The 15,506-nt window shown below is 39.2% G+C and overlaps 4 protein-coding genes across 5 annotated transcripts; all 4 read left to right on the forward strand.

Moving 5' to 3' along the window:
- Positions 1 to 316: 316 nt before the first annotated feature.
- LOC104808059 lies at positions 317 to 1,806 on the forward strand. 2 transcript variants are annotated; one of them, XM_010533577.1, is made up of 4 exons: positions 317 to 636; positions 780 to 1,369; positions 1,449 to 1,614; positions 1,707 to 1,806. In XM_010533577.1, the coding sequence occupies exons 1-4, from the start codon at positions 573 to 575 to the stop codon at positions 1,724 to 1,726; spliced, it is 840 nt and encodes a 279-aa protein (XP_010531879.1). In that variant the 5' UTR covers positions 317 to 572; the 3' UTR covers positions 1,727 to 1,806. The 2 variants fall into 2 exon arrangements, with proteins under 2 accessions (XP_010531879.1, XP_010531878.1); XM_010533576.1 differs by having other exon boundaries at positions 1,449 to 1,806.
- A 1,644-nt stretch (positions 1,807 to 3,450) lies between these two features.
- On the forward strand, positions 3,451 to 5,839 carry LOC104808060 (transmembrane protein 87A-like). Its single transcript, XM_010533578.2, has 5 exons — positions 3,451 to 3,668; positions 4,020 to 4,938; positions 5,020 to 5,115; positions 5,274 to 5,410; positions 5,655 to 5,839. Exons 1-5 carry the CDS (start codon positions 3,451 to 3,453, stop codon positions 5,830 to 5,832), a joined length of 1,548 nt encoding a protein of 515 aa, XP_010531880.1. The 3' UTR covers positions 5,833 to 5,839.
- Positions 5,840 to 6,118: 279 nt separating this feature from the next.
- LOC104808350 (uncharacterized protein YpgQ) lies at positions 6,119 to 7,957 on the forward strand. Its single transcript, XM_010534026.2, has 7 exons — positions 6,119 to 6,312; positions 6,529 to 6,559; positions 6,683 to 6,701; positions 6,964 to 7,061; positions 7,262 to 7,360; positions 7,572 to 7,744; positions 7,832 to 7,957. Exons 1-7 carry the CDS (start codon positions 6,157 to 6,159, stop codon positions 7,916 to 7,918), a joined length of 663 nt encoding a protein of 220 aa, XP_010532328.1. The 5' UTR covers positions 6,119 to 6,156; the 3' UTR covers positions 7,919 to 7,957.
- Positions 7,958 to 9,541: 1,584 nt separating this feature from the next.
- LOC104808061 (phosphoinositide phosphatase SAC5) lies at positions 9,542 to 15,295 on the forward strand. Its single transcript, XM_010533579.1, has 16 exons — positions 9,542 to 9,859; positions 10,177 to 10,381; positions 10,484 to 10,649; positions 10,877 to 11,099; positions 11,358 to 11,434; positions 11,569 to 11,759; positions 11,844 to 11,941; positions 12,021 to 12,154; positions 12,244 to 12,372; positions 12,673 to 13,000; positions 13,320 to 13,441; positions 13,516 to 13,629; positions 13,717 to 13,890; positions 13,981 to 14,130; positions 14,242 to 14,329; positions 14,753 to 15,295. The coding sequence occupies exons 1-16, from the start codon at positions 9,773 to 9,775 to the stop codon at positions 14,861 to 14,863; spliced, it is 2,397 nt and encodes a 798-aa protein (XP_010531881.1). The 5' UTR covers positions 9,542 to 9,772; the 3' UTR covers positions 14,864 to 15,295.
- Positions 15,296 to 15,506: the final 211 nt, after the last annotated feature.

Below are 15,506 nucleotides of genomic sequence, written 5' to 3' on the forward strand. Positions count from 1 at the left end.
TATTTCTGAAACGTGATCATATGATTATATATAAACGAAATCCGCGAAGCCCACTTCGTGTCAGCGTATTGACCATTCAATGATTTCTAGGGATTCATATGATTTGTTTATGATCCAATGGAGCCAACTCACGGTGTATGAACCGCCATCAAAGCCGCAACGTTCTCTCCAATGCGCCATTTTTTTTTATATATAAAAAAAAGAAGAAGAATGTTCTTGGGGCGTTTGCATTGGGATTTACGTTGCATGAGTTGTATAAAAGAAGAAGGAGGCCGTGAATTTGGGAACTTGAACCCATCAAATTCATCAACCGAAGCCCATCCCAAATCCTTAAGAGATCATCTTTTACCCTTTGATTCTCCGAGTAGTCGAGTTCATATTCGTTTCCTTCTTCTTCTTCTTCTTCTTCTCCTCAGTAGAAGTAAACCGGTTCTGTTCTTGAAACATGAAGGTTCGTGTGTGTGTTCTGTTACTGTTGTCGCGATGATCATACATCGTATCGCTTGGTCCATTATGAAAATGTCTGAAATGTTCTGGTCTTGTCTGGTTCTTGTGTGCAGTTCTTCGGGTGGATGCAGAACAAGCTAAACCAGAAGCAGGTGAACGGCAGATCAAGCACCTCCTCAGCAGCTTCTCGTGAGTTAATTACCATGTTTTCGGGTTATAAAAACCTATATATATATATATATATATCTTCTTTTGACGATACATTTTAATATTTCTTTCTTGAATATATATGTTTTTGGAGTTTATGTATGGACTTTCGGTGCGGTCTGCAGATCACGGGAAGCAAGAGCCGAGGGCGGAGTTCAGCGATTTGCCTCACGGATTGTTAGCTATTGGAACATTTGGTACAAACACTGGCGTGGTTCAGGAGATTCAAGGCGGAAACCGCACGGATAAAAAAGATATCAATAAAGATCAAGATCAAGATCCTTCTTCCTCGGATGATCTAGAAGGCTTCAATCCCGAGGAGGTCGGGAAGCTGCAGAAGGAGCTGACGAAGCTCTTGACGAGAACTAAGAAGAGGAAGTCCGATGTCCACAGGGAGCTCACGAACAATCTCCCGCTGGATAGATTCTTGAACTGCCCTTCCAGCTTGGAGGTCGATAGGAGGATCTGCACTGCCGATTCTGATGGTAAGGAAGAGGAAGATATCGAGAGGACTATCAACGTTATTATCGGTAGATGCAAAGAGATCTCGGCAGTGAACAATCGGAAGAAGAAGAAGAAGAAGAAGAAGATGGATATCGGTAAAGCCTCCGTCTCGTATCTCCTCAAGAAGATTTTCGTCTGCACCGATGGATTCCCACTCCCTTCTCCTGCTCCAGGCTTGAGAGACACCCTTCAAGAATCAAGAATGGAGAAGGTACACATACGGAGAACTTTCACTTAGAAATATGGATCGATCTTATCACCTTGTTATTGATTCTGGTGAAAAATTGCAGTTCTTGAGGATGGTGCTACACAAGAAGATGAGCTCGTCTCAAGCCACCGCTAGGGCAACATCGGCGAAGAATTACTTGCAAGACAAGCAACAAGTCTCGAAGAATATCGGCGAAAACGAGAAAAGTAACGTCGACGGGCATAAATGGGTCAAGACAGACTCCGATTGTGAGTTGATCATATCCTTTTCAAAAAACAAAGCAAGAATCAACACACATTAACTGATTCGCATCTTCTTCTTCTTCTTCTTCTGATTGCAGTCATTGTTCTTGAAATCTGAAACATTATTTTGTTCTTGAGCTCTTGCAGAGATTTCACTGAAGTAAAGGTAAATGATAAACAAAACCCACAAACCAAAATCTCTTCATTCTAAGATCTCATCTCATGCTGAAGCGCTCATGCAAGATCATTGTTGTCTTGTTCTGCAGAAGCTGTTTGTGGAGGGAATTCACAAGGAGGAGGCATCTTTTTTTTTTTTTTTGCATGTTTGGATCCCTGGGCATTGGGCCAACAGAAACCAGACATGTTCTTGAAACATCATGGAACTGAGATATTTATATACAAACATTCGGACATACATATGTGTATATATATGTATGTGGCTTGTGTAATTTTCAGGTGGGTAACCTGAACTAAGACTTTCTTCTTCTTCTTCTTCTTCTTCTTCTTTGTTCAATTCGCTTTTGCTTGCTTTCTAAGAAACAAACTCTTTAGATGATTGAAGTAAAATTGGTTGGTGTCTGAATTAAGTACCAAGAAAATGTTGGATATGACATATTATATATATATATAATATTATCGGATATTGTAATCAGAAATAGAATTAATGTACGAGTTTCGTTAGAATAGAAAAAATTAATGCAAATATGAAAGAGACAAAATAAAAGTATTTATAAATTCAATAAAAAAAGATTTATAAAGTAAATTATGGAGAACTTAAAAACAAAAACTTTGGTAGTGCAATCACGGTGACGAAACATTAATTTGTTTACAAAATTTTTGAAGAATCAAAGAAAAAAAACAAGTTATTCAAGTGTAAGTTATATAAAATTTTAAAAACAAAAATATATTTTGATTAAATGAATTAATTTACCTTCAATAAGCTTATTCTAAACTCATTTTCATCTAAATTGTGACTGAAATTTGTTGTTAGAGTAAGACGTAGCGAAGACAGCTTAAGATCAAACCTTCTGTCGGAGTTGGAGTATTACGGGTCCGACGACTGAGAAAATCACTCAAATGACCCACTTGGGTCGCATCTATTTTACGTGCACACCACCAAAAACATAATACATTTTTTTCCTTTGAAAAGATGAAATTACCCTTAATAAATACACGATATTTATCCGTTCGAAAATAACTTCGTTATTACGACTTCGTAATTAATTCTAAATATAGTTACAATTGATTCTAAAAAAGGTGGCAAAAAAATTATCTGTCTTATTTTAGTTGTATATGAGTTATAGGTTAGTCGTAATAAGGTCGCAAAAAATAAAACGAAAAGGTATTTCGAACTTTTTCAACCGAAAAATGGGTTAAAATTAAAATTTTTTTTTTGGTGGTGTACGCTGAAATAGGTGCGAACAAGTGGGTTATTTGGGTAAAAATCCCCCAACTACTGCATTGGGATCCTTCGGACAGGGTGGATCTTAAAGCCTTTGACATCCGTGAGATACATCTCCAGAGTCACAGCCTCCGGCTCCCTCAGTCGTCAATCGTCATTACACTACCTTTGTGTTCTTCCGCTTCTTCTTCTTCTTCCTCTCATCTCTCTCTCTCTCTCTCTCTCTCTCTCTCTCTCTCTCTCTATGGTTACTATAAAGTATCCAACATAATATTGCATATTTTATTTCCATAGCAATAACGAAAATAAATTATTCATAGTAAATCCCTTTGCAATAATTAACCAAAACAAACATGATTTACGCAAGTTCTTCCAAATCTATCCGTATACCTGAAAAGGTAGAAAATTGCTTTAGGGGTCTCTGCGGGAAGTCGGTGCCAATGTGGCTCCGTTTTCTTCTTATGATGTGCTTGGCGTCTTCTTCTTCTTTCGTTACTCTGATCGAAGCTTCTGTGCATGAGTATCGAAACGAGAGATTCACGTCCAAAGGCAACGCCTTTGTCTTCCATGGCGGCAGCGAGGGCATCTACTCTTCATCGCTCACCGACAACTTCACTTCTGGTTCTGATTCCGATTCCGATTCTGCTTCTTTTATCCGGTAATTTTCACTCTCCGATCCCGATTCCCTCGTTGGGTCCTCGATTCTGGGGATGCTTGTGTTGATTCTTCGATTAGGGTCCCGAGATCTGATGTCGAATTTCGATTACTCGTGAAGTGTTTGCGGAATTTGCCCTTAGAACTTGTTCAAGGAATTGAATCAGGAGTCGGATCTCATAGATGAACAAGTAAATTCTCTGTCATTACGAGCTAATTTCAGCTGATTATAGACTGTTTTCTGCACTTATGGTGGATCAAGTGCTCAAGAGCAATTTACATTCTTTAGCTTGCTTGTGAAAGTTGCTAACTTTAGACTCTTAGTGTTGGTCTAATATGGCAAGTGTATCAACAGCTTCGAGAAGATAATATTCCGGAGGCCGGAGGAAATCTCTAACAGATCCACATTGCCTATCCATGCCGTGATTTTCGAGGTTGGGGACCGTGAGAACATAGGAGGGTCAGCTTATGGTGGGCAAAGAGCTGTCTGTTGTACTTCAGATCTGGCGAAACTCGGTGTTTGCTCACATGGAGATATCATTTACCGTCCTTCTGCTCACGACTCGAACTGGCCTCTAGTGTTTGGTATTACTTTTGGCGAGAACGAGCTGTCTGCTTTGTTGCCGTCGAGGTTGGTACAGATCACTAGGACTGGAATGTACAACTTGTATTTTATCCATTGTGATCTGGATCTTAGGGATTTAGTCGTCGAGGGGAAAACCATTTGGAAAAACCCAGGTGGGCATCTGCCCGGTAGAATGGCTCCACTGATGTACTTTTACGGGTTCATGTCTCTTGCTTTCGTGGTTCTTGGAATCTTCTGGTTCTTGCAGTACGCCAGATTTTGGAGAGAAGTATTCCCGCTGCAGAATTGCATTACTCTGGTGATAACACTGGGAATGTTTGAGATGGCTCTCTGGTATTTCGATTACGCGGAATTCAACGAGACCGGGATCCGACCAACAGATATAACCATCTGGGCGGTCACATTCGGTAATGTTAAACGAACTGTTGCTCGTATCATCATCCTGATTGTCTCGATGGGGTATGGTGTTGTCAGGCCCACACTTGGCGGCCTCACATCGAAAGTCATCATGCTTGGTGTAACCTTCTTCGCAGCATCTGAAATTCTCGAACTGATAGAAAATGTCGGTGCTGTAAGCGATCTCTCGGGAAAGGCTCGGCTGTTTTTGCCACTCCCGGTTGCGATATTGGATGCTTTCTTCATCATATGGATATTCAAGTCGCTTTCCGCTACTTTGAAGAAGCTTCAGGTACCCCGATATTTTTTCCCTCTTATGTCATTTGCTTAGTTGATGAATACGACCCGAGGTGACATTGAAATGAACGTACAGGCAAGAAGGATGTTGGTTAAGTTGGACATATACAGAAAGTACACGAACGCTTTGGCCGTGGCTGTTTTGGTTTCCGTGGGTTGGATTTGCTACGAGGTAATATAACAAATTGACTTCCGATTCTCGTACCGTTACGCAAAAAACTCGCCTATTCTAAACCAGAATTTCCCCCTGACCAAGTTTAAAAAGGCCTGCTTTAAGATTCCGGGATTATTCACTTTCGTTGGGTTTCTTTTCTCTCTTGATTTTTGCAGATTTATTTCAAGTCGAAGGACGTGTACAATGAGCATTGGCAAAACGCTTGGATCATCCCGGGTTTTTGGCAGCTGCTCTCGTTCTCACTTCTTACCATTATCTGTGTTCTCTGGGCCCCGTCTCAGAATTCGACCAGGTAAAGCTTATATCCCGAGTCTTCCTTCTTCTAAAACACGATGATAGACGAGAAGCTAGAAGTAGAAACAAGCAAGACAGGCAAGTGAAGTGTCTGTTCCGGCAGTTACTGAGTTAGTTAAGCTGAGTGAGGTCGACGGAAAGTTTCCTCGTTTTCTTTCTTGCATTCTGCTTTCCATCTCTCTTTCTCGGCTACCAAGCGCTGTGTAGGGACGGAGAACTGATAACGGCTGTCATGTGTTTAGGTATGCATACTCGGGAGAAGCGAATGGCGAATTCGAGAAGGATGATTACAGTCTAACACTCATAAAACCGACGCAGTTCCCTTCCCAAGAAGCCGAGAACCTGCCCGAAACGAGACCTTTTCCGGCCGAAAAAGGAGGATCATCAGATGGAGATGTGGAGGAAGACAAAAGGGAATGAGATTGAAGGCATTGATACGACTCAGAGATTAGTTCTTCTTCTTCTTCTGGCAGAAATGTTGTACCCAACAGCTTTGTTTCTGTTGTTCGGCTTGTTTCTAATGTTGTCGTCTGCTTTTGTTTCTCAGTAAATTAGTTGTGTGAAATAATAAATATAAAATATATGATAGAATCAGTTTTCACCAACAAGTAATATTATTATTACTGCTAATGGAAAAAGTGAATTTTTTAAAGTTTAAGATCATCATCGATCACAAATTTTGGAATAAAACGCGGCTAGTGAATTGGTTTAAAATCGCCGGGAAAATCAGATCTCTCACTGGAGATGGCGACGGTGAAGAAGGCGGAGGAGATGGTGGAGAGGGTGATGAAAGGGAACGATGCTTCACACGACGCCTCGCACGTGTGGAGGGTCAGATCTCTCGCCCTCTCTCTCGCCCGCGACGAAGGCCTCTCCGCTAACCCCGACTCCATGGAAATCGTGAGTTTTCCGCATACACCCCGCCCTCAAAACCCTAATCTCTGCACTTCACGCCAATTTCTCCGAAATTTACAGTCTCCTGAAAGTTTTGTTGTTGTGACAATGTCTTGTTTAAATTAAGTTCTGATGGGCGTTTTCTGCTGCATTCTCATAGTTTAATTTGGGGATTTCTTCTTTTGGTGAATATTTCTTCTGCTGATTGATCTCCCTTTGCAGGTTGAGCTTGCAGCTCTTCTCCATGATATAGGTAGCTGAATCTGGTGTTTCTTCCCCACAATGTCTATGCTTTCATAAGGATTACATGTTTCCCTACTCGCTTCGGCAATGTATTTCCTGTATTGATCTGTTTGTTCTCTCTTTCTCTGTTCAGGTGATTACAAATACAGGAGGTTTGTTTCTATTACTACTCGTTCTTGTCCATTGCTTCTGAAACGCTTGACTGGACTAGACTAACATCATGAAACAAAAAGAAAAAGACAATACCAATTCTTGATGTTGCGAATTGAAACAGGAAAACATGTTTTATTTTGTGTCTGAGATTAAGTCCTTGAATGTCCTGCATTTTTCTTCGTATGATTGGGAATGATCGATGCTAATCTCATGCTATTGTCTTGTCTTGTTGTTTGATGACCCGAAAATTATGGAATTCAGAGACCCTTCGGAGGAGAAGCTTGTAGAGAATTTCCTTAACGAGGAGTGTGTAGAAGAGGGCAAGAAGATGAAGATTCTAAAGATCATCGAGGGAATGGGTCAGTTACTGGCTCCTAAACTCATCGAGCTCAATACACTTACTTGCATCATTTTTCAGGATGATTGCATAGATGAATCCACTAACTGATTTGGTGTTTAGCTCACATCCCTCCCAGAAAAAAATAATGACTTGACAACTGGATCGGAGAAACCATAATTCGATAACCGATACGGTTGAGTTCTTTCTCCCATTTTCCAGGGTTTAAGGATGAGCTGGCCGGGTCATCAACTGTTGAATCTCTTCCAGAATTTGGTGTGGTTCAAGATGCTGATCGTCTTGATGCCATTGGCGCTATAGGTAACAAGCTTCTCTTATGTTTCTGAGCTTCTTTAAGATCAGATCAAGAATTTCTCAAGATCCTATATCTGATTTCTGGACTATTATCACCAAGGAGGGATGTCCCACTTCAATGTTCTTGTTGTGTTGTGCTGAGTAGGATTTCGCGTTACATTTGATTATTAATTCGCATTCTTTTTTTTCACTAGCCCTCGATCTCATCTGGTTATAGGAATTGCTCGTTGCTTCACATTCGGTGGAAGCAGAAACCGAGTTCTTCATGATCCTGAAATCAAGCCCCGAATGGAGCTAACCAAAGATCAGTACATGAAGAAAGAGGAGCAGACTACCGTTAATCACTTCCATGAGAAGCTCCTCAAGCTGAAGGACCTGATGAAAACCGAGGTAAGATTAGGAGAAAAAGACACAACTTTTAAACGCTATACGATGACGAGAACGAGAAATTTCTATCAGGGTCTGTAAAATTTTCAGGCGGGTCGAAGAAGGGCCAAGAAAAGGCACGAGTTCATGGTGGAGTTTCTCAAGGAGTTTTACGAGGAGTGGGAAGGGAGAGCATGAAGGAAAGCTTAGAGACAGAAGAGGCATTAAACCCGTTATTAGACCGGACCGAACCGAACCGAACCGAACCTAATCAAACCGAATCTAGCTTGTGGTTTGGGTTTCGGTTTAATATGATACTTGATCTTTGTTGTTAGACAATAGATGGCTTGAATTTATTTTTCGGATTATATAGTGATGATGTTCTAATTAATATAAGAAAAGACGAATAAATAATTGTTTTGGATAATGCCATGCTCACCGTAAGGCATCAGTTTATTTTATGGTTATTCCCAATATCTTTGATATTTAATTACAAAGAACATATCTCACGTGTTCATGATTTAACCACAAAAAGTTTTTTTTTAAGCAAATGTGAGTATTTAAATTAAAAGTAGAATATTTGGATGGATAAATAGAGGTGTGATTATTTTGTTTCGGTTATGAAAAAACGTTTACGAAAAAAAATATATTTTTAGAAGAAGAAAAATCCAATTTTCTAACTTAAATAATTGAACAGATGTAATTTTAAAGAATTTAAACCAAAATAAAAATAAAATGGTGTAGTTCATACGAGCAAAGGTCAATTGGTGGTGTATTATAAAAACAAAAAATGTCCGACTGCGTAAGCGCACAGATACACATGTCGATCACCACAAACGGTTTGATAATACGTGTCACTAATTAATTGCCTAATTATCATTATTATGAAATCGACAATAATAATAATCCCCCTACCGTTTTCAACGTTCAATTCTCATCTCTTTACTCGTTTTAATCCCACGAAGGAACGAGGTCAATTCCTTAATCATCTGCGCTTTTTTTTTTAAAAAAAAAAATCTCATTAAGAAAGACTAATCATTTGTAGTTATTATTGGGCCGACCTTCGCATTATAGTGATATTGAGGAGGAGATCATTTTAAATTTATTTTTATTCTTTTATTTCATTGCTTTCTTGTTCGAAACATATAATTAGTTTATTTATTTTACCAAATGGATTCTAATTTATAGGGATAATTTTATTGTTCTCTATTATGGCCCTGAAGTTATATTTACTATTATATTGATCAAATTTAAAATTATGCATCTCAAACCATATATGTAAATCGACATCAAATATAATCTCCTTTCATACAATCTCGAGTTATAGCCATTATCAATACTTCTGAAACTTAACGAGAAAATAATATCAATTCAATAATAATACTAATAATAATTTATCCAAAATAATAATAATATTTTTTTTTTGATAATCCGGAAGTTTACCGGGCCTTTGACCCGATTACATTTCCCAGAGGATCGGAGAAGTCCATGTGAATACCCCTTCCCACGCTTGGATTTAAACCCAGGATAAAGTATGGTTTACATATTCTCTCAGGTCACTCAAGCATGGGTAATACTAATAACAATAACAGTATAAAAGGTGACTTCCTTTATATCCTTTTGAGTATATTCTCACTAAAAACTATTTAAAAAAAAACTCAAATTTTTTATTTGATTTTATTTAATTAATAATGATTGTTCTTTTAGAGAAGGGAAGGGAAGGGGAAAAAAAACAAAAAGGGGAAGCCCTTTTTTACAAGGCAACACAAAACGACAGCGTGTTTAGGGAGAGTATAAATATGTAGAATTAGCGCCTAAAAGGTTAACTGAAGACCATAGCTCTTACCCCCTTGCTGGTCTTCTCTCCGAACCTGGTTACGTCGAGTGTTCATCTTCTTCGTGCTCATCCGATCATTTTCTTCTTTTCCCAATCCCAGATTTTCCGGGAATATTGTTGTGATTTTCTCGTCATCGTCCTCTATCTTCTCCGGTGATACGAGTCAACCCATCTCCGGGTTTTCTCACTTCCGAAACCCGGATTCTGATCTTCGGATGGGATCGAATCCTCGGGTTGATCCGGGAACAGACCCGATTCACTCTCCTGTTCTTCAGAAATTCAAGCTCTACAAGACCCACTCAGTAAAGTTTCATCTCGTTGATTTGCGAAACTTGTTGTTCTTGTTGGTGAATTTTACCTCAGGCGCTCTATCGTTTTATTTTAGCTGTTTGGTTTATGATTTTGGTCAAATATCCCTCTGTTTACGAGATATTTTCCGACATGAAACACGACAGGTTTCAAAAGCTGTAAATGGGTTCGATTTGAAACTTGTGGATTCGAAATTTTTGGTTGTTTTCGTGTAATTGTAGTAAAATGGCATGAGTCTTCTGAGAAAGAATTCAGGTTCTCAGCTCAAATTACCTACCTTTTTTACCAAATTGATACTTTTGTTCCACAGAATCTTTATCTGGTCGGCAGAGACGAGAAGAAGACTTTCCGGAGAATCCTAAAGATTGATCGTACCAATCCAACAGAGCTGAATCTCTTCGAAGATCCGACAAATTACTCGAAAGATGAATGGCGCGAGGTGAAGAGACGGATAAACGAAGGGAACAAGAAGTTCGGTGGGCTCCAAGAGGTCACAACTTGTTACGGAATCATCGGTATATGTCCCTCTGCTCGTACTTGGGAACTATCTACCGATCACTTTGTCATTTGCTTTATGCAGAATTCATTTCGATCTATTTAACATTCTCTGGATGCAGGATTTGTAAGATTCTTGGAACCATACTATATGCTGATGATAACGAAAAGAAAGAAGATGGGTGTGATTTGTGGGCATACAGTATATGGTATTGCAGAGAGCAGAATGATCACAATTCCACATCCTTCAGTGCTGAGCGAAGCGGCTGATTCTTTATCCGAGAATAGGTGTTGATTCAAATACACTTTGTTAATGCTACTCCACTTCGTTTTTATCGGCACATTTGCAAGCACAAATCTTGGATTGTTTCTTTTCATCATTGTGTCCACTGATACTGTAATGAACAAATTCCCCGTGATTTCGGTTTGAATCTGTTCATGTTGAATAAGGTGAGGTATCGGTTGGACACTAAACATGTATATACTCACACGTTCTTTTTTTTCATGTATTGTAGGTACAAGAAGCTCTTAACCATGGTGGATCTTAGAAGAGACTTCTATTTCAGCTATACATATCACCTCATGTATAGCCTTCAGAAGAACACATGCAACAGTGAGAGAGGGAAAGATCACTACAACACACTGTTTGTCTGGAACACATTCTTAACCCGTGGGATCCGAAGAATCCTCCAGAATACCGTGTGGACAGTTGCATTGATTTGTGGATTCTTTAATCAGGTAAACTAAATAAATTACGGTGGAAACCCATGAATGGTAAGTTTGAAATATTCTGTGACTTGGTGTATAAACTTGTTCTGATCAGAAGCATGATTATTACACATGCCCTAGTTCCCAGGACTGACCGTATTTTAGATTGAATTTAGCAAAACATAAGTATCGTGTTTCTTGTAAATGAATTTCCCGTCTCGATTATGTTTATTGGAAGCAAGTCCAACATGCTAACTTAATGTCGAAATGTTCCTTTTCTTTGTCCAGAATAAATGCTCAATAAATGATACAGAAGTTGTAATGACTGTCATAGCTCGACGTTCACGACATTTTGCTGGTACCAGGTAACTCATATTCATTCAGGTTGATGCATAGCCTCACATGGATTGGAAATAATGTCACATAAAGACTCCTCTTGATATGTCTTTATTCTTAAATACGAGACCGACTTTTCTTTGTTTCCCATGTTATCGAGTAGATACTTAAGACGTGGTGTAAATGAGATGGGCAGAGCAGCCAACGATGTCGAGACAGAGCAGATTATTTCCAAAGAAGTTCCCGATGATGGTCAGAGAGTGGTAATAAGTTCGGTTGTGCAGAACAGGGGCTCCATCCCCCTATTTTGGTCCCAAGAAACATCTCTCTTTAATCCACAACCAGACATACAGCGTAAGCCTCGTATGCCTTGTCTTAAAGGGTTCTTAGTTTTTCTATCCTGATCCCATCTCGTTTGTTTGTATTTTTTATTTACAGTATACAAGAATGAAATGAATTATGAGGCGACTAAACGCCATTTTGAGAATCTAAAACAGCGATATGGGGATCCAATAATCATCCTTAACCTGATAAAGGTAGGTTCTGTGTCTTTCAACAATCATTTTCTCTGTTTTCCAAATGGCTGTTTATGTGTTTGCCCTTCTATGTGGTTAGGCAAGTGAGAAAAAGCATCGAGAAACCATCCTACGTCCAGAATTTGCAAAGGCTATCCTATTTATAAACAGAAGCTTGAAGAAGGAGAATCGTTTAAGGCCAATTCATTTCGATCTCAGTAAACACTTCAAAATGTACTTGTTTATACCATATTTTGCACCAACATGGATTCTTTTGGTTTCTAATGTAAAATAACTTAACGATCTTTTGTCGAATTTCGCAGTGGAGCTGAAAGTGCATTCGACCGCTTGTGCACGTTTGCAACGGATGCATTGGACTTGACTGGTATATTTTGCTGTGAAGCTTCTACGAGTGTCGGATCCGAAGAACTACTGAATGACTCATGCTTTGAGTAAGCTTCTTATGTAATAACCTTTTTTTTTTCCTTTGAAAGTTGCCTGAATTTAGTTCATGATCTAATTGTTAGAGCAAAATATCATCTATTTTGGGGAGTTTAACTTGACGAGGGATTTAGTATCATAACTTAGAATATAGTAATTCAAGCCATTAATCTTTTTATATGCTCGATTTCGTTATACAATCTTCATGTTGCAGTAGCTATATTTACATTGTTTGTATCTCTCTGGCCTAGTTTCAGACTGTATTCCTTGTCTGGTGTTAAGCCTTAAACTCTAATACAATTGTATTTCAGGAACTCGGATGCAGATGGCTTCACTCAATCTCTTCCGGGTAGGGACGAGGAAACGATTAATGCAGAGAAGGGAACATTCTTGACTGATATATCTATGCTTCAAACTGGGGTTATGAGGACAAACTGCATAGATTGCTTAGACCGCACAAATTTGGCTCAATATGCACTTGGACTGATGGCTCTCGGGCGTCAATTTCATGCCTTGGGTATTACATCATCATCTAATTCTGATCTTAGTAGCCATCCATCAACAACTTTGATGGAAATTTATCAGACTATGGGCGATACACTTGCATTGCAGTATGGTGGTTCGGAAGCACACAGCAAGGTGATTTCTTTAAATGAAATGTAAATTGTACTAAAAAATCGAGGGTTTTACACAGAAGTGAACCAAATTCGTTTGGAGATATCCAACATATGCCGATGTAGTTAAAAAGAACCAATCCGTAGGGAGTTGCTTGGATTCCCCTAACCGGTGATCTTGCAATGAAAGGGTGCAGTTCTAAACAAAACGATCAAGTTGGCTACATGCTATTTCCACCGTTTAGAAACGTTGTTGAAAATTCTATTATTCTTTTCTCTCCGATGTATTTTTCTGGTAGACTTGAGATGTTTAAACAATGCGTGTATCATAATGCTCATTGCAGATGTTTTGTGATCTGAGAGGTGAGCGCAACCTGGTGAATCGACACCGTGATATTTTTACGGCTTTGCGTCGTCATTACAGTAATGCTTATCTTGATGGCCAGAAACAAAATGGCATCAACATGTAAGTTCACTCAGATCTATATTTCTAGGTTCGTAGATTTGGTCATGAGATGTTTGGCATGGTGATTTGGTCAGGTTCTTGGGTCATTTCCGACCACAACTGGGGAACCCGGCATTATGGGAGTTGGATTCTGACCATCATTACAACATCGGGAGATATAGTGCCAACCTTGATAATGAATACCCGAGGTACTCGTTGTCGAAATGCCTTTTTAAATCTCTGGTTACTAAGTTACTACAAGTGGACAAGATTAAATGTTTCTCTGTGCATTGCAGACCGGCTATGAGGAGATCATTCTCAGATAATAATATCATCTGGGATGGTGATTTGAACATCGAGGAGGCTATTGTCAGAGATTCTCAGCCTTCACGTGAAGGCATTAACGGAGGTATCTCAGAATCCAATCCAGATCTCCCAGTCATCGAAGCTGAAGCTTTTTCTCCTCCGAGGTGTACCTTTAAGTCTCCTAATATCGGCTACATCCTATCTGAAATTCATTTTCAGCCTTATGATACTCTTCCTGTCTGAAAATTTTTTAGCTTCCTGTCGGCCATTTGTTGTGAACATCGTGTGGGTTCGAGCCAGATGTTTCCGGGCAACTGTTCTTGTTCTACTGAAGGCCATGACGATAATTATGCTTTTGTGAAGAGTAGATATGCTCTGGTGAAGAAGTCCTTTGAAAAAAGCAGGTAAAAAGAAATCATCTTTTTGTCCACGGTGCACGTGCACATTCATATATCAATTTCTTAGATCTTTGATCTTTATCCAAATGCTTGTTGATGATGTTCATCTTTCCTCAGCACCTTGTCTTGGTCTTCGGACAACATTTATACCGATATGGAAAACGAATCCATCACTTCTTCAAGTAGAACGAACTCCACTGTCGAGGTACTACTTCCTTCATACTCAATTCTCGCCTTTTATATCCCGATGTCTTGGCCTAATTCAATGAGATGAATCATACTCATCGTTCGTCACGTCCAAATACCATATGGATAATGAATCTGAATGCAGTTTTCATACATGGTATATAAGTCTTTAGATTCAAGTATTTTTCACATGGGCGTAATCGCTACGAATTCCTCGTCAGAAAAGGGAAAATAATATAACATATCGCCCCGTAAAATGTTCAACATAGCTCTAATCAGCTGCCCCTTCTCCTAACCCGGACCATCTCACTAACACCATGAAGTTTATGAAGAAAGGGATGAAACATAGGGTTTGAACTCAAATTGTCTCTGTGGTCCATCATCATTGGAGAGGAAATTGAGTTTCACTGGCAGACACTGACTATGATTTTCGTTCTTACAGTTTCCTCCGAGAAGGTTTGATCTTGATTGGTCAGAAGGAGGCGAGGATGTTCACGTACCGGGTTTCTCACAAGAGTTTACCAACTGGATCCATTACGGAAGTGTACTGTGACAATATACAGTTCTTACCTCCCTCTGGATTTTTGCTCACATCCTTCAGAAAATCGTTTTGGAAGAAACCGCGGTACCTTGTACAGGAAGGTACAGGGTAACTTGGTACACACGGTAGGGTTATATATATGATGGAAAGTCCACAACCAAGCCATCTCTTTGTAAATATCCCCATTTAGACAACACATCTTGCGAGCTGTCCCATTTTTCATTCCGGTTCAGGTCCCGAATGAGTTTGGTCCGGTTTATACCAACCATTTCAATTTGGTTTGGTTTGAAGTATTTTGCCAAACCAGTATTTTCGGTTCTATCGAATTTGTAAATTAGATTAGCGTGACGGTTACAAAAGCTTTATTTTATTCTCTGTGGAAATGTGAGATGGGTCGGTCCAGTTTTACTATAACTATTATACATTTGGCGTTCCGCATATTCACTATTATGCGTAATCATATGAAGTAGATGCCAAACATATATATATATATATATATCATTACTCGGTGGAAATTGCATCTAAGCACATGGACCTTCTCAAGACAAAAAATATCATGTAAATATCTCAAAGGCCGCTATTTTGATGCATTATAACACTTGGGCTTCGAGATTCATCTATGTTTTGGTTCGGTTAATTTGATTTTGGAAAGAGT

Source organism: Tarenaya hassleriana, unplaced genomic scaffold, assembly GCF_000463585.1.
Source record: "Tarenaya hassleriana unplaced genomic scaffold, ASM46358v1 Cleome14, whole genome shotgun sequence".
Lineage (NCBI taxonomy): Eukaryota > Viridiplantae > Streptophyta > Magnoliopsida > Brassicales > Cleomaceae > Tarenaya > Tarenaya hassleriana.